This window comes from Colossoma macropomum, unplaced genomic scaffold, assembly GCF_904425465.1.
Source record: "Colossoma macropomum unplaced genomic scaffold, Colossoma_macropomum, whole genome shotgun sequence".
Classification (NCBI taxonomy): Eukaryota; Metazoa; Chordata; class Actinopteri; order Characiformes; family Serrasalmidae; genus Colossoma; species Colossoma macropomum.
In genome coordinates, this window is record NW_023494803.1 from 36,679,949 (window position 1) to 36,702,265 (window position 22,317).

At 38.8% G+C, this 22,317-nt stretch overlaps 1 protein-coding gene across 1 annotated transcript; it reads left to right on the plus strand.

Annotated features, from left to right (window-relative positions):
- The first annotated feature begins 16,487 nt into the window (after nt 1-16,487).
- On the plus strand, nt 16,488-22,039 carry dio2 (iodothyronine deiodinase 2). The gene is made up of 2 exons (XM_036593058.1): nt 16,488-17,017; nt 20,220-22,039. Exons 1-2 carry the CDS (start codon nt 16,721-16,723, stop codon nt 20,778-20,780), a joined length of 858 nt encoding a protein of 285 aa, XP_036448951.1. The 5' UTR covers nt 16,488-16,720; the 3' UTR covers nt 20,781-22,039.
- The last annotated feature ends 278 nt before the right edge of the window (nt 22,040-22,317 follow it).

Below are 22,317 nucleotides of genomic sequence, written 5' to 3' on the forward strand. Positions count from 1 at the left end.
TCCACATCGTCTCTGTGGCTCTCGCTCACTTTGTAAACCAAGTTTACCTTCTGTTAGCGTCCTCAGGATTATTACACTGCACATGACATGAGGTAAATATGGAATGCAATGGCTTCCAATTTTAAACCATCATTTTTTAAGGTTTGAAGTTTTTAGACATGTAGGTTTTCACTCTAGCTTGCTATAATTGACTGTTGAAATGTAGGGAAAAATAACATGGCAACTATGAATATGCCCATATTAAAATTAAAATTTGTCCCAAACATTTAGATGCAGGTTTAAGTACTCAGGGCTACCATGCATGTCTAAACCATGACACTACCTCCACCATGTTTCACAGGTGAACACTGTAAAATGTGATTAGTTCTTTTAACTTTGAAGAGTCAATAAATTGGTTTCCATAAAATAATGAATTAATTGAATGTTGAGTAGTAAGTTAACACGATGTTAAACATAGGCTGTGCTGTTTGAACACCTCTAGGAAACTGCTCCCCCTTTTTTTGCCATTGTCCACACTTTTGTTCTTGGTTGGCAACATCATCTGCTCATTCCATAAAACTTGAGAATTCTAATATATTATTGTAATTAGATAATGTCTCTTGATGCTGATGAGAGATTTTAAAGTATAGACTTATTTATTGATTTGCATTCATTTTGAACTCTTCTCTAATATTGCTTACGTTTATTACATAGCTCACGTTAGCTCTCAATGAAGCCCATGTGACTGTAAATTTATTCTACACTGTGTCCCAAAACATTTACATCATTTGAGATGTGAATATCTGAGTAACTACGTGTCCTGGCAAACGAAATTAAATAGGCTTCATGTTGAACAATACAAGATTTATTTATCAAAATTCAAACAAGAAATTCAGAGGGATGTAGATTTTATAACCGATTTCACAGCTTCACAAATGTAATATCTTCTGATACTGGTGGTCGTCCAGACCCCTTTGCGCTGCACAGACAGCCTTCCTCTCTGAATTTTTTGTGCCATGTCCAAATCTGCTTTCCAGTTGGTGCATTTTTATTGAATTTTCTCAGAAATGAACGCTGCACACTCTTGCTTGACCGTGTTTGAGCACATTCTAACACACAAAATGCCTTTTCATTTCTAGTGAACGCCGTTCTTCAACCTGAAAAAAAAAACATTAAACTTGGTTAGTTTTTACACATTTTGTTAAAATTTGAGATCATTTGAGGGAGAATTGTCTGTGTTATTAGACTACGAAATGATGTCCATTTTTTTGGGACACTCTGTATTTTGATACTAACACTCTCCAACTTCTCAGATTGCAATAGAATTAGCATCCAGAATGCTTTGTATTTGAAACATGGTGACCAAATCTCAGACAGATAATTGATAAATAGATAATTATACATAATATACAGTGTTAAAGTTAAAAATTCATACAATAACAGCAAATAAAAAAAACTGAGATGTGATTCCAAATTGTGCATGTCACATATTGGTGCCCCACTGACTATTTTGGGGATATATATATATATATATATATATTATATATTTTAAGAGGACTGAAATTCACTTTTGAAAAGAATGTAAAATAAGGATTTGACAAGGATGCCAAGTAACACATTAACAGACAGACGAAGCACATGCAATACTTCAATATTGTTATTCAGAGTTCATGCGAGTACTCTGATCTCCCAAAACATTATGCTTGGAACAAAATGTTTCAGTGCAGATTGTTTATCTGAACTCATATCACAGACGGTTTAAACTATTGTTTCAGTTAATGTCCATCTCCTTGGTCCTATGTGTTGAATAACCAGGCTGTTATGCGGACGGTGAGAAATAATGGAAGAGGATACATAGATATAATCAGCAGGTGAGCTTGTGTACAGCAAAACATCCCGTGTGTTTTCACGTCAGTGACCTTTCAGCATAATGGAGACTTTAATTGAGTTAGTCAATTGTTGATTATGTAGTAGACAGGTGCGAGTCTCCTTGGTCCCCACAGCAGGATCAATGGTTCTCCGGAGAGAGAAAGAGGAGAAGGCAACCCGATCTTTAAGGCTAGGTCAATTGCGCAGGTTGTAAAAACGCACTTTGAGTTATCGCTTCTGTGTCTAAGCCTCAACTAGCGGATCTCATGACCTCTCATACACTATTCATGGATGCCCCTGCTTCAGATGTTCTCTCTGCGCATTAGCATTGACTCTGAGGGAACAGAAGGACAAAGTGCTGTTGCTAATCATTGGCCGGCCTGACGTCTAGGTGACTATTATGAGCTTCTGCCAAGATGCTGAGCCTTGTGTCTATTTTAAGCATGTTAAAATTCCTTTCTCAATAAATCAGTCCCAGTTGGATGAAGTTGTGACATTGAAACAACTATGTAATACTATTAGTTATTGTTCTTGTTCTTTGTATCTTGTTTGTTGTCACTTTTAGTTTCTTAAACCTCCTTCGTGGTTTCTCTTTATAGTGATAATACAAAAGTACAGCACAACAGTATTAATAATATCATTCTTATCTGCCTCAAGATGTGATTGTCAAATTTGAAATACGAGGCACTATGAAAATAAATGTTATTATAACTTCATGCAGTCATTTAGGAATCATCTATAGCTCTGTTCATCATTATAGACCTTATTAGTATATTCCTTATTTTTTTATATGTATATTTTTTAACACTATCTTACTAATTATCTGTGATTTTATAAACCTTGAGTGTTTTAGACCATAAATAATGAATATGTATATATATTTATGTGTGTGTGTGTTTGTGTGTGTGTGTGTGTGTGTATGTGTGTGTGTGTGTGTGTGTGTGTGTGTGTGTGTGTGTGTGTGTGTGTGTGTGTGTGTGTGTGTGTACACATTTTAACATTAGGAAAAAAGAAATATATTTAAAAATTACACAGAACCCAGTGTTTAGAAGACTTACTTCCAGTTTTTTCAATTTTTCCACACCAGTAGTTGGTTGTATTCATATCCAAGTAATCCCAAACACATTCAGTGATGTTGAGATCTGGACTCTGGGTGGTCAGTCCGTTGTTCTGAGAACACCAGGACTAGTTTGCACCGATTTTGCATAAGTTGATACTTAAGTTTGTGTGTAAAGTATTTACTATGTCCTTAGATAAGACTAGTTAGCTTCGAACTTCCTTTTACTTACAAGCTGTGTATAGCATTTAGAGTTTTTAGCTTAGTTAACCAAAAAAGTCATGTTTTTGGTCTTTTTTGTCTAAGTGGTCTCTAATGGTTTCCCCAAAATTAACACCTGCTCAGGCAGAGGTGTAAATGTTTAGTAACTACCAAGGTCACTGTTAAAACTAGTTTGTGTGGTGCAACCTGTTCTGATTTAGTAATGCACACTTGCGTTACAGCTAGCCTGCGTTTGAACTTACACACAGCTGGTGCAACCGGCCACAGGAGCTTCTTTTGTTTGCTTTGCAGATGTTGTTCATTTGTGTCTGTCTCCTTTTCTCAGTGAGGTTCTTGACAGTTACACATCCTTTCAGACCCATAGCGCTGAGTTGTCTTCTTTTTCAGGAATAAATCTTGATTTTCTCTCAAAGATAACTTACTGTACAGAGCTGTTTATCTGATGGGGACAATTTTGGTGGTCTACCAGGTCTTGCACTGTTGTGAGGAGTTCCATTTTCTAGTTTTGGAATCTCCTATTTTTTCAATGTATTTTCTATTTTTTCTATCTTTCTCTTCCTTACGTCTAATCTCCTCAGAAAAAGCTACCCGAAAAATGAATAACTGTGTATAAATTATTGTTGTTATTATTATTATTATTATTATTATTGTTGTTGTTGTTGTTGTTGTTGTTGTTATTTGTTGTTGTTTTTGTTAGTATTAGTATTGTCCATATGGGTTGAATTGAAACGTTTCCAAATGCAGTTTGGAAGCGAATGCAGGCTCCATGTTCAGACCACTGTGTTTACCCAGACTGTCTAGCAGATAACCCATTTAGAGCAGTCTGAAAACAAACTGCTGATGTGGAGAGCAGAGCTCCTTGCCAACTTTTCAAGGAAATTTGCAGGAGGTCTCTCACTTGGACGAGCTCAGACATAGAGAGCTGTGAACTGTCTGAATCCGTCTCTGAATGCCGACAGCTGACTGAGCAGTTTCACAACACGAGGAAATGGATGTGTACGATAGAGCAGCTTACTGCTTGACTGTGTTATGCCACATCTTCACTGAATGCATTCCTCTGTCAAAAGGAGTCAAAAGTCCAAAGGACAGAGCTCCTCAGCTACCAGCCATTCTGGAGGCTTTGTAGGTTGGGCACAATGTACGTTTTAACCTTTTGTATTTTAGTTTGTATACTCAGTTGCTTTGAATATTAAGCTTTGATATCTGATTCCAGCTGAAGCTGAATATTGCTCTGAATTAGAGTGAATAGTTCTATAGTGCATACAGCTCAGGGAGTGGATTTGGCTTCGGTGGTGAATTGTGTTATATTTCCACATTATGTCTAGAGTAAAGTCATAACTCATAGGGAGGAAGGCGGGTGTTAAAGGTTTTCGGATTTGGAGCTCATACTCAGACCAAGAGCAAAATATTTCCACACTTTTGAAGGTAGATATTTGACACGCTATGTTTTACATGGACCTAAATCAGCCCGTATAAGAATCTTTTGGAAAGGTTTCCTATAGTTGAACCCACTGACTTCAAAAAGGCTCTTAGGAAAGCAGGGGACTCCATCAATAAAGTTTAGATAAGCACAAGTGTCTTGGGCTCATCGTGAGAATGTTCTAGAAATAGTGGCTTAATCAGTTGCTGCTTTAATCTAATAAACAATGTGTATTTTATCAATAGCTTCATTATCCTGGTAGTTTAATAGTTGCCTGTCCACTGTCTTACAGTCTTGAAGGTCCAGCTTTATTACATGATGGTACCGGAGGCTGGGAGCCATATCTGTGGCTTTTCAATGCAGTGGTTACAAAGCATTATTATAAATGACTATAGGAATACTTCTGCAGGGTTCCTATAAGAATGGTACAGTAATGTCAGATAAATACTATAGTTTTCTACAGGATACCGCAGAATACTACTCAAGTATTATCAGTAGGGACCATGACTGTTGATGCCAGGCCTTAAGTTCAGGACATAAATACCAAAATGCCTTTGAGATAATGTTAATTTCTGCTAGCGCCCTTTCAGGACTCTAGTAGTAAGCTAGTGCTAAGCTAATGGCGATTAACATGAACATTTGGCAGCTCTAGGTTAAATGCAGGCATTTGAAGCATATAAATCACAACCCTTGTAATAGATTAACGTATATTTTACTGTGTTGCAGTTAAGTAAAGAGCCCTGGCATAGAGCTGCCACCTGTTTCCTGACTGAGGTGCATTGGTTAGGCAGCCACTCTTATTTGTACTCATATCTAGTGACATATCTAAAACTTCCAGAAGGCCTACACTGGTCCCATCTTAAATCAAAATGTGATTGGTTAATTCTGCAAGCTCCTAATTATGTTAAAGCATAGTGCATCTGACATATTTGGCCTTCACTTCAGCTCCTGAAGTCTAATGAGAAAGCTAGCTTGGTAATATCTACCTAGATACAATTCTTATTGGATAATTTACTGTTGGGCATTTAACCCTTTTGTTTTCAATCAAAACTAAACCGTGACATAAGAGCATTACTACAATGCTTGCAGAGTTTAAATTCAACAAGTATGAGGATTCTATAAAGCAAAAATAATGAACTGAAACTTAAAATGTACACTTTTTAATTTTATTTTTTATTGCACAGAATCATAAGGCCTTCTGAAGGTATTTTCCCACTGTGTATTATGAATTACCATGTAATTTCCTGCAGGAATGTTATTTGTGGTGAAAATGTTTGAACCTATGGACCACTGGTACAGCTTGGGAGCCATTGGAAGTCATTTTAAATTCTGTTTTTAAACCACAGAACTTCAACAATATATGGACATTTAACCATACTAGTTGTTTTAAATAAGACATGTATTACTGCTTTGGTAGTTATTTGCAAAAATAAAGCATAAAAAATGAGCAAATATTCAAGCTGAGCTCAGTGACAGTCTGGCAAAATGTGTGATCAGTGGATCCGACATAGCCAGCTAGATATGGTTATATTTTCAGTGCAAGTCAATGTGAAACATCCCGTTTTTGATGGTATGGAATTCATCCAGCATGGATAAATGGCTACAAACAGCGTTCATTGTGATTTATTGACTGTGATTATAAAGTTGCATGAAATTTAATGGGCTACTTGATTATTGTGATATATTTGTTTGGTAAAATATTAGTGTGGGCTGCAAAAGCTTTTGTGGTCTATTCTGTGGGCCAAAAGTTTGGGAACCTCTGTTCTAGATTATTATGAGAGCACTATGGAGATCTTTTATCTTCTAATACTAAAAGCACAGTTCTTCTTTGTAAGTGAAACCTGCAGTATATCTAAGCAAATATAAAATTACAGCAAGGGAAAGAGTTCTCTTCTGCACGAGATGCAGTGTTTTTACTGCATTAGCCACTCGGGAGTCCATTCAAATTAGTTTAAATGGTTGCAGAGCACAGCAATGTTTTGCCTTTGTTGGTGCAAGATTTAATTTGCTGAAGCCTCAGTGCATAAGAACATAAGCCAGTCTCGTTGTGCATGCATGCTTGCAGTGATGACTGCATGTGGCTAATGGATGAGATTTTGGGCTTATGAACCCACGCTCAGAGCCCATAGGTTTTAATCCCCAAGCATTCTGCTGCAACCCCCTAGGAGTTTTGGAGGAAACAGCTGACCCATTGGTACTCTTTGACGGGACATCTTTCCACATTTTGCCACAAAACATGTCCTCTGATCCTCTTACGTAAGAATCCGCTCTCATATTTCTTGGTATGACAGAGAAGCAGCTAATCCCATACACTGTACGTCGTACTCGTGTTCATTGGAAAGGGCATTGGGTTCTAAATTTTCAGGCTACTGTGTCCAGAACCCTGCTTTTTTTGCAGGAACTAGGTCAGTGATGCTCTAAAAGCATAGCATGACCTGTATCCTGACTTTACTTTCTGGCCGGCCTAGCCGTTACTTCTTATCTCCGTCCGTATAAATACTATATACACTACATTCATCTTAACATTCCACATTTGAGTGAATAAGCCCTCACCGCCCCCCCAGAGGACTCTGTTTGTGTCTGTCTCTAAAGTCATACGGGACTTCAAGGAATGTGTACATGGTTTTAGGCCGAGTCCTCTTGTTTGCACTTATTCCAGTGGTGGTGATTGAATTCTTGGCTAAATTCTCATTATATATTGTTGTGGATAAACATTCTATACAGATGTCGTGAGCCAAGTTTGCATTATTGGCTCTCATTGTCTCTTGGCTTTAGTCCTGCTTGTATACATTGTGGTGATGAGGGTAAATATTTGTCAGGAGCAGCTACAGGACACTGTTTACGCTAGAGAGTCGCTTAATCTCCATGAAATTAGGGGTGTTTATATAATAAACAGAATTACATTCTTTATCCATGAGTAAGGTGCAATAGTTACCTCCTCAGCTGCAGCATCTGCTTCTCCTGTGACTCACTAGAAAGACAGCTCACGGAGAAACGGTAGTCTGTGAGCTCTGTGTTTGTTTTCCATATGTATGTCAGTGGGATCAGGTCAGTCGCTGGTATCTTTATGTCACATTGACCCCCAAAAGAACTAGCTGTTTCAGCAGCTGGTCTATGGCTAATCTTCTGAGTTTAGCTCGTGCTCTCTTCTGGTTTGGATATGTGTAGCTCTTTCTGTTGACCAGGACAATAAAAATGAACATTTTGGGACATATTTCTGGACGTTTTGTGCCATTGCTAACCCTATTTTGGTGTTAAAAAGTGGTTGTTGTGGGCCTTTAGCCCCTTAACAAGGGATGGTCACCACTATTTTGTGCTTTTGCCTCATTGCATATGCATTGACAGGAGTTTCAAGTACGAATACTGGGAAGAATGAAGCACCACCTCTAATTTATCAAGGCGATTAGTAAATACAGACTGTGCTCTGTTTAGCGCCTGTGATTAATGCCATTGTTTGTGCATAGATACAGAGAAAAGAGAGAGTTTTTCAAACACATTTATTTATTTTCAATGGAAAAAAAACATTTGTGGATGCCTGCCATGTCACACTATTCTTAATTAGGTGAAGTAAAATGCAAAAAATCCAAAACAATGTTTCAAACTATTATTTTCTGACACTTTGGGTATGTTTCACACTCATCAAAGTGCCTTAATAGTATGTGTTTACTGAAATAATGATTTCTTTTCTTTAATTGTTTAAAGAGCACACTGACACATTTGGGTCTGTAATCCCTGCATTACTAAAGCTACTAACTACTGCGTTACTTCATGTAGATGAGTGGTTACATTCACCAAGTTCAAAATCATACAGTTCTCTCCAGAGATACAACAAAGATACATGCAGCAAGATTAAACATAGATTTCACAATATCACATGGTTTCCAAATGAACTCTTCAAAGTTCAGCTCATCCCTCCAGCCAACAATAAAGGTGTTTCACAACCTACAGTCAAAATAATCACTTATTTTTACAAAATAATTACTTTTTATGTAAACATAATGACAGATGTTCTCAGCTAGTAGTACATTTTTCCAACATACTAAGTCTAAGTATTAAAAAGAATAGCTATTATATCAACCTAATGAGTCACAGTTTGAACCAGAGACTTTTTTCTCTCCTACCTGGCATAGACAGGCTTTTGTATACTGTAAAGAACTGATGTAAATTTAATCCTGCAATTAAATACAGCAGATTTGTTGAATTTACAGTATATTTTACAGTAACTGTTGGATTTTACAGTAATTAGCTGTTACTCGCAAAGCATATTGGGACAGTCACCTGTACTTTGGGCAGTCTTGAGCAGCCTGTCTCTGAATATTGTTGTGATAGGAGTGGAGCTTCTCAACATTCTTTGAGGTTTGTTAGTTTTTGTTAATTTGCTTTTTTTTTAAATCTACAGTTAATTTCTCTGGAGCTTGTTTTTTTTTAACATGTTATTCCAACCCCAAAGACAAGTTTGAATGCATTTTACATGTTTTGTTGTTCCCACCTGTTGGTGATTAGTGTATCACTTAACTGCTTCATCCTGTAATGTTATACATATTACATATTTGGCCACTGTCCACTCTGTAGTCTTTATGACTGGTATACTGCTGTAATGTGATGTTCAGTCTATAGTGTGATTGATAGACAGAATCACACTGCTGTGAAAATAGCATGACTGGTATACATGAACATTCAAACATTTGCTATCAGTAGTTACCTGGATAGACTTGTAGTGTTTGCCTATATCTATTGTACCATGTAATATGGTAAAACCGAGGGTCCTCAGACAGCTGTGGGTGCACATTACAGCACATGAGCTGTTTAAAAGAAATACAGGAGTGCAAGCTGTACAAATACAGTCATCAACTGTATTCAGAAATACAGTAGACTATTAAATTCTATATTATAGTAAATTACTGTGATTAAAACATATCAGGCAGTGCATGGTGATGAGCCGGAATATATCTCTGAGCTAGGACACTGAGGTCGTCTAGTCAAGGGCTTTTAGTGGTCCCTAGGACAAAGCGAAAATGGAAGAGAGACTGTGCCTTTTCAGTATACGCTCCTAAGCTCGGGAATACTCTGACCTTAGACATTAATTTTGCTAAGATGTTTAAAAAAGGCTTAAGACATATCTGTATGCCTTAGCCTTTGAGGTTGGACACAGCTAATGTTCTCGTTTTGTGTTGTTTGTGGGTGAAGCTGAACTGTCTTTGGTTTTATGTTACTTGTTTTGTTTTGTTTTATTATTTTTATTTACTTTATTTTATGGTTGTGAAGCACTTTGTAGCCTGACTTAGAAAAGTGCTAAATATAAATATAATATAATATATAAATAAATGTTTCGTTTGTTTGTAATCAAACAAGTACGTGAACCAAACAAACATATTGCGCTGGTCATACGGTCATTATGAACTTGCACCTTTGCTCATTTGACAGCCACTATCACAAAGCTGGCAGACTGTTGTTAAGTATCACTTCTTTTAGTAAATCTGCCTTGTTAATATTATGGGCCTGTTTGGCGGTTCCCCATTAAGAAAGTCCATTTTGAAAATCTGTAGCTTTTATTTACAAAACTAAAAGATTAACTTTCTCCCATTTCCCCATTAAGAAAGTCCGTTTTGAAAATCTGTAGCTTTTATTTACAAAACTAAAAGATTCACTTTCAGGCAGCATTTATCAGTCAGACAGGAAAGAATGGAAATGTCCCACAAAGACAAGAATATGAGTGCATCTGTTTTAACACACCTGCTACAATAGCTAGAAAAAGATGCCTATAAAACGTCCAGAGATATTTATCATTGTTAGATGCTATAAGTTTTAATGGTTGATATCATTTCCATGCTGGTGTGTTGCACCTGGAGTTTACTGGTCATGTGTCAGCATGTCGGATTGGTCTGGGATAATGCACTGATATAGCGCAACAGATTCAGCATTTGGCTGGACTGAAACAGAGCTGGCCAGCGTTCTTGCAGCTCTAATGACTCTGCATCTGTAAGGGACCAAACTCGAGCTAGCCAGCTCCACATCCAAGCTGTCTGGACTGATTTTGCTCCAACATTCCTCAGTGCTGATCTTAGAAGAAGTATCACTGATGTCTCATATCCACAAAGGCATGCAAAGACATGAGCTCTGGTTGGACGAGCTGTAGTTTGCATGTTAGTGGTACTACACAAGATAATCAAGACAGCATTTATGTCCCAATTATGCAAATGATCCTCTTCATCTTCTCAGTGTGTCATAGCCAGTGGTATGTTAACCTTGCGGTCGGCACACCCCGGCAGTGAAGTAGTTCAAGTTCTGTTGATGTTGTGATAAGATAGCGAATGTTTTTGCAAACTAAGATGCGAGAGTCTGTGGAATTTTTGTGATCAGAGCCAACTTTACTGTCCTTGGCTCTGCTCTCCTGTAGTTATGTTCCAGAGCTAGCATTACCTGTTATTTTTCTGGAAAAAAAATCCCCACTTGCAGTTATTAAGAACTACACTGCTAGAACTCTCAGGACTCTAGACCCTGCATGTTAGAGCAGAGTCATCTACTATTAGAGTTGTAAACTATTAGAGTATATCTCTCTTGGACTCCTGGCCACAGATTGGCCAAAGTCAAATATAAACACTGGTCATTAATCAACCAAGACATGTTTCATGTCCAAGTTTTGCTTCATTTGTTTTGCACTGGAGCTACAAGGCCATAAAACAGCAGAAGTCAATAGTCACCCAAATGTTTTCTGTAAATACAGCCCCAAAACTTCTCTCAACCTGTTTACTAAGGTCACACACACTTGTCAAAGTGAACAAATCTTCACCATGTAGCTGAACACTGTGGGCAGCCACTTTATGCAACAGGTACTGTCCAAAATGTGGACTCTTCTTTGCGTGCATATTGTCACGCCTGCATATTGATGCTTCTATGACTTAATAACTGTAGCTCTTGATTGTTTTTTGTCTAAGGGTGGGCATTTATGAATTGGAACCATAAAAACTGTGAATGTAATCTAGCGTCCATATGCATGCCTGACGTGCATGTGCACGAAGGGGAGTCAGTGTTCATGGTGAAATTTGGCTCACAGTAAGTCGTACTGTGTTCTAAACCACATCAGCAAGCCTATGTGACCTTAATGAACACCTGGAGGCCCTTTAAGCAGGTTGAAAAAAAGTTTTGTGGACAAGACTTGGGTGACTATTGACTTCTAGTGTTTGTTAGCATCGTTAGCCTTGTAGCTCCAGCACTAAACTAAAAAAGCAAGATTTGGACACCGAAAACGTTTTGTTGATCAAGTACATCTGGGATAAGTGGAAAATTGTGCAAATTAGATTTTTCACCAAATTATTCCTTTAAGGGTGTAATGATTTAGCCAGTCCTACAGCACCACAGTTGAAGATCATGTCCTATATATTTGTACAATATTTTAACACATTTTAATAATCACAAGCAGCACACATTTTAGACGAAAACCCACTGGCACTGGTCTATGGAGATGATGGGTGGTTATGACCTCCTGGGAATGTTAAATATGACATGCAGCAGCTGGAAAGAGAGGCTTTGAGTTTGCAGACACGTTTTTTGCAAATATTTTATCTCTATCATTGTTGCCAAAACAGTTGTGGATAGAGATGGATTAGACAGCATAAAAGACATTAAAAACTGTGCGTTCCACTGTGGAGATTCGGGCAAAGATGAATTCGCCCTGAGAAATGTACTCAATTACAACTTCAACTCTGCGGAGACCTTTTAAATCAGACGTTTGGTTACCTACATGAGCTGGCAGATGAGGAAGATTAAACAAGCATAACATGTTTATTATGTGGGACTCTGAAGACATGCATTACCCCCAACTTACATAAGAGAATTAGATAAACACTGTTTTGCCAGGAAATAACAGATTAATTGGGTCATTATCCCTCATCCCTGGACACAGTGTGAGAGCAGGAACTTATGCATTCTGCTGTAGCAGAAATATCCTGACAGTATATACATGCATGTAAACATAACCTGGAGCGCTCGCTGCATTTACATGTTTTTGTCCTGCTGTGTGACGTTTTACCGAGTGCTACATTTCCCCAAACACTAACATATCATGCTACACAAATAAGACTGAAGAGAGAACATAATAGCAGTAGAGTTTTTGTGTGTGAGTGATGTTGGACTGGACTCCCAAATACTTTCTTAAAGAACGAGCTGGGAGTAGCTGTACGGCATAAACCCACTGACCCATCGCATGCAGTCCCGTGAGTGGACTGTCAAGTCAAAGGGGACCAAACAGCTGGTCACAAGAAAAGGCTAAAAGGGAAAGCAGCGGCCGCTGTCCACCCCGCTCATCAATCCTGCTATTGTTATGGCACTATTCATCTGGGAGTCACTGATATTTAAGCAAAACATATTTTCATAATTCTTCCAGCCCCCGCTATCCTCCTTGTTTTCTTTTGGACAAAGATCTAAGGCGAAAATGTGTATATGTAACATCTCATATAAGCACTGTGAGTACAAGAAGAGATTGATATGTGTGTTTGAGATGCAAATGGACATCAGACAAAGGAATCCTTGTCCCGCTGACCTTGATTGGCTTGGATGGGGTTTCTGGGTCAGTGGGGTAAGCAACAATACCAGCCTAACATCATTACAGCTCCAAAATCAGGGCCAGAGACCCTCTGACCTCAAGTGACCCCAGTAATTAGTTGTAATACTGAGTGTGTTGCAGAGTGTCGTAAGTCAAACTGTTAATTGGCTCGTTATTGCTTCTTTCAAGGTTTCAGGTTAAATAATAGTGATTTCTTACGTAATTCTCTGAACCGGGCACTATTGTCAAGAAATTTAAACCCAAACAGAATATTTTCTATGCTGTGCAAAAGTCAGAGACCACCCTTCATTCACTTTTCTACTCAAAACAGCCAATAAGTACAAGTTATTTATTTTTTCAGCATCAAGAAAAAAACACAAAACAAATGTTTAACTGAAAATTACACAGCAGCCTCAGAAACTAAATATAATATCAACTTTTTCCATTGTTATTATCACCCTTTGTCTTCATTACAGCTTCCTTTCTTCTGAAGAGACCTGCTTTTAGTTTTCCACAGACATCTGCAGGGATATTTTGCCATTATTCCAAAGTTCAGTCTTAGAAGCCAGTGGTATTTTCTGGTTTTCATGACCCAAACACATTCAGTGATGTTGAGGTCTGGACTCTGGAGTGGTCAGCCTATTGTTCTGAGAACACCAGCAGCTTCTTTGCTTGAATTGCAAATTCTTTTTGTTGGATTTTCTGCTTCTCACAATCCAAATAATCCCAAACACCTTTAGTGATGTTGAGGTCCAGACTCTGCGGTGGTCAATCTGTTGTTCTAGGAACACCTGCAGTTCTTTGTTTGAATTGCAAATTCTTTTTTTTTTTTGATTATCTGCTTCTCAGAATCCAAGTAATCCCAAAGATATTCAATGATGTTGAGAGCTGGACTCTGGAGTGGTCAATCTATTGTTCTGAGAACACCAGCAGCTTCTTTGTTGTCTCCTTTTCTCAGTAAGAGCTTCTTGACAGCTACATATCCTTACAGATTCATAGTACTGAGTTGTCCTCTCACAGTGGAAGGATGGACAGATCTGAAGCAAGAGAGGAGCTTGATTTTCTCTTAATGATGAAAAACTTAACCACTGTCCATCTGATGGGGACAGTGTGGGTGGTCTACGCAACTAAAAGATAAATAAATAAATAAAAATAAGTTTTAATCAGTTAAAAAAGAACAATGAAAAGTCCAGCAGCGGGGGTCCAAGACAAAACCCTTTAACAATAAGAGTATGTTTTCTCAGTGATGATGAAAATCTGTAAAATTACAGTCATTTAATATCTTAGAAATACCGTCTTTTGCTGTAATTCAACACTAGTTCATCTAGTTATTCTGATATACAGTATTTTACCATCATAATAGCAGTAACAACCATTAAAACAAACATAAATAAAATGTAAAAATGTAAAAAAAAATAAAGGGGATCATTTGTTTACATTCTGTTTCTGTAAATTAACAACAGCAGTGTTAAAATACAGTATATTTATTTTTGGTTACATGCATTTTACCTAGTTTTAAAATGGTATTGATTGAATTTTACAGTAATTTGACAGTAAAATCAGGTGTACCAGGTCTCGTATGGCTCTTAGGAGTCCTATTTTCTTTAAATCTTTGAATAATAACTTGGAAATCTCCTGATTTTAACTTCTTTTATTTTACCTTTCCACTTCCTTATGGAAGCAAATCCTCTTTTGTCTAATCGTTTTAAAAATATCACCTTAAAAATGAATAACTTGTGCTTAATGGGTGTTTTGATGGAAATTAATCTAACGATAAGTGTCTGACTTTTGCCCTATACTCTATATCATATCAAATGATCAACTGAACTACATCCTCAAGCTGTTTTTATATGATTCATAGTTAGAATGGCATCAATTATAAGCTTTTTATCCAGGTATGTGATTTCACTAAATGAATCATGTGTTATCGTCTGATCAGATCTCCAGGACAGTCGTTCTCTGAAGCTCCACTGTGTGTTACTCAGTGTTACTCAGTTTCACTGCAGAACTCGGGAGAGCCAGTCTGATTGGCTTTGTGCACCACACACAGAGGGAAAAGGCTGTAAATCCTGCCTCATCTTGTGTCTGAGGTTTTGATTCACTGGACAAAAATGATGGGTTTGTATCTGATACTCCATCCCCAAATGACAGGGCTGATTTCATAACCTCAGCTCTGTTTGCCCAGGTGAGATAGAGGCCTGGAGATCCAGGCTAGTAATGCTGTAATACAGACAGGTCCCATTTTTACACAGTACGAAATTAAATTTAGCTCTTACAGTGCACTGTCTGTACAGTGTGTGTGTGTGTTGGGGGGGAGGTTGTTGTGTTTAAGTAATTCATACTTACAACCTGTTTATTACACTGTTTTTTTATTTACATGAGTGACATCAGCATAATGCTTTCTGTTTCGAGTCTATAAACTCAGATTTGTTTCTTTAATTATTAATATATTATGACACCACCAATCAATCATTCTACTTATTATCAATTCCACTACAGGTCGACTGGAGAAATACAGTATAATCAGCGTCATGTTGCAATGCCACAGAAACCGATGCCTCGTGACTCATTTAAGGCCCTGAATAGTACAATGACATTAAAGCAAGCACTAAGAAAGCACTTATTTGGGGATAAAATAGAGATTGTTAGGATGTTTTATTAAACTGTTATAATAACTGTTATAATAACAGCTGTTAATAATAACAGTTTTTGATTATACTTAGGAGTAATATTGCTAATATTAAGGATACAGCACATAAAGATGCCACACTTTGATGAAGATGATTTTTTTTAATTTATTGGAAAACTTTCAATCAGTAATCAATCAATCAATATAAATCAATCATTTATAAATAATATTTTTTTTCAATAAGGCTGCTAATATATTGATATTATATTACCATATTACTATAATAGAGGCGTAATCCATTTTTAGAATATTTGTTTATTTATTTATTTATTTACTTACTTACTTACTTACTTATTGTAAAATACCCAAAATACTCAACGATTCTAAAAACGACCTTTTTGCTTTATAGATATCAAGACTATTGTATTATTATAATAAGTTGTTATTATATAACTATTAATAATAGTTAATAATGATAGTGCTGGGGTCTAAGGACTATTGGACTATAATAGGAACGCAATATTTTTCAAAATAATAAAAAAAGTAACTTCGTCTATTTATTTATTTACTTATTTATTTGTTTGTTTATTTAAAAAGTTTTTACCCCGTGTAATTTCTACCCTCTAGAAATTCTATGAGGTAATAAAAACTTTTACAATAAATAAATTAGTAAACAAACTGACTCTTTTACACTCCAGTGCTGATATTAGTGAACTCTGAGGAGGCACGAGCTCCTTCCCAGCGCTTTCATTGCCTCCCCTCCCCGCGTGACGTCACGGTCCTACCGCAGGACGAGCTGGCGGTTTGTCTGAAAGGCGGGAATGGTGGAGGGTATAAAAGAGGCTCCTTCTCACCGGGGAGCCTTTGGAAGTGCAACAGGAAGAGGAGAGGGGGGCAGAGAGTGGCAAAAGTGGCGAAAGTGTCACTCACTCCAGCCTGCACAGCGCCTCCCACCCAGCGAAAACGCGCGCGCCTGGATCTGCCCCCGTTGCTCCAAATTTGATGACGGTGCGCGAGGTCTACCATGAGCCTGGACAGGTGAGGTGTGGGGTCAGGGGACCCCCCGGGCGACGGCGGAAAATGGGCGCACTGAGCGTGGACCTGCTGGTCACCCTGCAGATCCTGCCCGGCTTCTTCTCCAACTGCCTCTTCTTCGTGCTGTACGACTCGGTGGTTCTGGTGAAGCGCGTGGTGTCTCTGCTGAGCTGCTCGGGCTCCGGGGGCGAGTGGCAGCGCATGCTGACCGCGGCGGGCCTGAAGTCCATCTGGAACAGCTTCCTGCTGGACGCATACAAGCAGGTAAGCGGCGTTGAGGGCGGTGCGCGCGCCTGTACTGTGGGCGCGCAGGTGGGCACAGCTTGCTATACTTTCCGCAGCGTGTATGTGAGCTCAACAGCTGCACTTTCTGCTGGATGCACGTGAGCAAGTGAGCGTTTCTGCATACATAAAGCATGGCTGCACTTTGTGCTGTATGCACACGAGCAAGGAAGCAAGACTGGACTTACTGCAGGATGCATGAGAGCAGCTAAACATTTGCACTTACTGTTGCATTTATACAAGCACAGCTGCTCTCACTGCTTGATGCATGTGAGTTAGAAGGCTGGGATGCACTTACTACTTTACTAAGCTTTTAATGTTCATCTCCTGTTTTAGTCAGCTCCTGTAGCTTTGTGTTTGCCCCAGAGAAGCATACTGTAAACAAATCTAAAGTAGCTTTCTATGTTCCTTTTTCATGTAAGCTTTAGTTTGCAGTGTGAAACTCTATTTGCCCTTTTTTCAGTGAGAGGCAAGGGTTATTGTATCACGCGGGTAATTCCATTCAATATAAAGAATTTTGAACTTCGAACTCCAGACAGTCAATGGCCCTGCAGGGCAATGCCCTTTAAATTTGTTGGAAACTTTGCCAAATGTCTGGGTCCCCTTTGGTGTTACTTTTTAACTGGAAATCTATCAAAGATTGCCTAGTAGAGCGTAGTAAGTTTTAGGCCTGTCAGCTTAATGCTTTCAGCATCCTCAACTATTAACTCACTGTCAGCTCCACAGAAGGCCCGAATGCCCCAGCTGATGAGTGCCGGGGTGATTTATGCAACTGGCATTCAACTAGTGGCACAATAGAAACAATTAAACCAAGCCAGGGGAGTACATTTGTTTTTATTTTTTTTCTAGGTCAGGCAAAAACCTGTATCGTATTTCCACCTTGACTCATACCCTGTTGTGTTGTAAGCAGGAGGATTTGTTCCACAGTGAGAGCAGAGAAAGGCAGGTTTGACAGATTTAATGCCTTTATTTAGCATCATGGATACTGACTAATCAGTTCTCACATGCCTACTCCATCATGTAAAAGACACATTCCTATTCAGGATCAACTTGTAATGGGCTTAATGTTTCAACATGTCATTACTGTAAATCTCTTACCGGCTCTATTGTCCTGTGCAGGTTTATGACGGACGAAAGAGGTCATGTGCCCTACATGTGTTTTCTTGGCTTTGTTTAGCCAGCGTGGCTCTTTTGTGGTCATTTTAAATCGATTCAAAGAATGCCGGAGCACAAATAAACACTTGCTGCAAAGATTCGGAAAGTTATAGAGACTGGCAGACTGGGATAAACCAAATTCCTGAGTATTTAGTGGATTGTTTTTGCACATACAGTTGATGCTGAAGATCTGGGTGCTCGAGAGTGGACCAAAAGTTTCCAGAGTTTCCATAGAAACCAAACCACACTTTAAATAATTTCTGGAGTCCACTGGGCTGTGTCGCATGAGCATGTGTATGGCTGCTGTGCGTCACCTTCACTGCTTTAACTGGGCCTCTCCTGTTACTGCAGATGTTGGTGTGTCATTGCAGTGCCTCATGATTAGTGAATAGGTACACACTTTAACAGATAAAGGTTCCTAAATTGTTCTTGGGTTGGATGTACAGTGATTACAAAAAGTATGTGGGCCCATATTATGGAAAACTGACTTTTCCTGACTTTTTTTGAGATATAAGACTTTGATCTAGTATATAAACATTATAAACATTGCTAAATGTTTCAAAACATACCAATCAGTACAGCTCATATACAGAAACGAAGCTGAAAAACAGCCCATTTTGAATGAACTGATTCTGTGATGTCACAAAAACCAACACACTGATTCAGTCTACAGAAGTTTAGCTCCACCTATTCATGCTGAAATTATAAGCAGTGGTTCATCCTGGACTGCTTTTTGAATTAGACACAATACAGAGCACCCAATCAGAGGAGAGCTTGTTTACATATATCAAGCTTAAAGACACAGTAACAGAACAGCCTGTTTAGTTCTAAGGCATAAAGAGAGTTTGCAAAATGGCCATGTAAAAATGAATTATGACGGTTTTTGGTACTTAAAGCGCACTAACATTATAAGTGGACCTCAGGGGGAAAATATATAATTTAAGAAAAAATTAGGATAGGGGCCGTTCAGCGTATTGATATTGATAAACTTAAATGTGGTTCTTTAGATTACTTCATAAAATGTTTAACAAAGTGGTATTTGCTTCAGTCCGTGACCCAGAAGGACAAGTGGTTTAGAAAATGTGTGTGTGTGTGTGTGTGTGTGTGTGTGTGTGTTTGCTTCAGTAAAAAAACATTTTAGCATAAGTAAGCTTGTATTCATTGATGGGATCATGAACTCAGAAGTGTACAAAGGCATTTTGGATGCAAACCTGCAGAAATTTGCAGAGAACCTACTCAAATGATAACAGTCTGAAACTCACCAGCTGCCTTCTGAAGGCACGTTTACCAAAAAGAACATGCTAGCTGGAATTGTCTGTTTAAAATAAATGTCACTTGATGGGACCATTTTGTATCCATTTTATGACATTGCTTTTTGGGGCTACTGTGGGGTTCTAAGAAAAACCTTTATTTGGTGTAGAACGTGGAGGTACATTTAACTTTAAAGAGCCCATACCATGAAAACTAAACTTTCCTCACTTTTGTAAAACAAAATAGTTTGATATAGTATGTATGATATGGTATGTATAGTATTGTTATAAGTTTCAAAACCATTAACTCCCAAATCTAAACAGTCCATTTACGGAAACTAAGCTGCAAAAACAGCCTGTTCTGACTTTATTGTTTGTGTAATGTCACGAAAAGTAACACATCTACATATATCCACTATTTTTAGCTTACAGCACTTTAGCCCCACCCACGCCCAAGGCGTGTTTCAGCCCAGACTGATTTTGAATGAGGTGCAAAGGCAGCCTGTTTCTGAAGAATAAAGAGAGTTTGGAAAATGTTCATGTAAAAATAAGTAGACCTGATAGTAAACCTCAAAAAAAGAAATATAAAAACAAGGAAAGAAAAATGTAGGCTGTGGGCCCTTTAAAAAGGTTGTTCACACTTTTAGAACTTGGTCCTTTAAAGAACCGTCCACTCAAACAAAAGTTCTTCTATATAATCTCCGCAGAGAACTCTTTATTTTTAAGTAGCACATCTGTGCTGGCACTAAAACGTGGTTATTTTCTTTTGTCTTTTCCAGGTGAAACTGGGGGAAGCAGCTCCAAACTCTAAAGTGGTGAGGGTCCCTGGAATCAGCAGCTGCCGATGGAGCACTGGTGGAAAAAGCACGGACGAGTGCCACCTGCTGGACTTTGAATCGTCGGGGCGACCCTTGGTGGTCAACTTTGGCTCGGCCACCTGACCCCCATTCATAAGCCAGCTACCGGTCTTCCGGCGGCTGGTCGAGGACTTTTCGGATGTGGCAGACTTTCTGCTGGTGTACATTGACGAAGCTCACCCCTCGGATGGCTGGGTGGCTCCGCCCATGAAGCCCTACTCGTTCGAGGTTAGGAAGCACCGGAACCTGGAAGAGCGGGTGACGGCAGCGCGCAAGCTCGTGGAGCTTTTCTCTTTACCCCCACAGTGCCAGCTGGTGGCTGACTGCATGGATAACAATGCCAACGTAGCCTATGGCGTCTCCTACGAGAGGGTGTGCATTGTGCAGAAGAAGAAAATAGCTTATTTGGGAGGAAAGGGTCCGTTTTATTATAACCTTAAAGATGTACAGCGCTGGCTTGAACAGAGCTATGGAAAGCGGTAATTTCTAACCCGGGACGTCAGAAAGCCTCTTTTATGAATGGTGGAATAGTTTATTTTTGTATAATGGAGGGGGAAAAAAAGGAAGGTAAAGTGCTTTCAGAACTGTTTTAAGGTGGCTCCAGTGGCAACACGGGCCAAGCTCCAAGTCAATTTCCTGAATTCTCTGAAATGATCAACGAGTCTCCTGGGTGGAATCCAACATTCCTAACCTCTTTTATACACAGCGAATAGAGACACTAAACACTAAGCATTGCACTTCGATTTTTGATATGACATTGCTGACCACAGAAAACTGATTTGTTTGTGCACTATCAATAACAGTCATTTGCCATTCATGTAGTATTACACCGTGTAATACTTTTTCACATAAATAACATTCATCGCTTCAAAAAAGAAAAACAAACCAAATTGTTGAACAGAGAAGAAAGCACAATTACCCAGCTTTTATATATAAAAAGATAATTTATTTTTGTTGACGTTTTAATGTTTGTTGTTTTTAATATGTGACCTGTTTATGTAATACCTTTTTTTCCTGTTTGAAGTTGACAATCGCTCATATTCCGTTTTAGTGGTCATCTTTTTCATGCTTGGTACACTGTTACACATTGCTGGACTGAGAAAGGTAATGGTGCAGTCTGAGTCCATTCCCTGCCAATAGCACAATTTGAAAAAATAGAAATATAGATATATTCGGGCCTTAATTTTCTGAAAAAGTGACATTTTTTTGGATAATCTTTGGGATGGTCAGTGATGGTGATGATACGGTGATGTATTGGTACATGCAAACTGAGGGATCCATGATTGTTGACTGTGGCGATTCAACGTAGAGCCACGTGGTTCTGCTTGGACACTGCAGCTTTGACACAGTGCACAGGGAAGCTTATGAGAGAAATCCATCTGAAAGTTAAGAGGAAATGTTGCAGAAAGTGGTTAACCATTTGAGTCCAGTGATTCAGGTCCTCATTTATCATCTACAGGCTCTCATTTATGTCAAAGACAAACTGGCGTGCGTATGAAGGCCACTGACGAAAGGCTCCCGAATCCTGTCTGTGGCTGGATGAGCAGAGCCACGCCTTTTTGTCCTGACCCAAATGAGTGTTCCTGTAGAGACGATGAGCTCTAGCAGTTTTCTTAGGCGCCATTTACACATTTACTACACTTGCATATTCAGATAGTCAAACCCATGTTGTGCAGACCAGCTGCTTTCATACTATGAGAGAGAAAAAAAAGGAAAAATAAAGCTCATTTTTTTGCTGCTGACTGCGTGAGTTTTTCTCTCTTTATGCTTTCGACTTGGTTCTGGGAAATTCGTAACAGACGAGTCCAGATGGAGGCATCCTTGGGGTGGCAGAGCGAACGTTTTTGAGAAAAAATGAAAGCGAGAGAACGAGAGAGGAAAAACAGACATACATTCAGAGAAACTAGCTTCTTCAGGGTGGGGGAAGCGCTGGTGTTATTGTTTCCATTAAAGCGATGGCTGCAGACATGCTCTTGGTGATGGGTCTGAACATGTGTTGCACTATCAAATGGTGTGACGC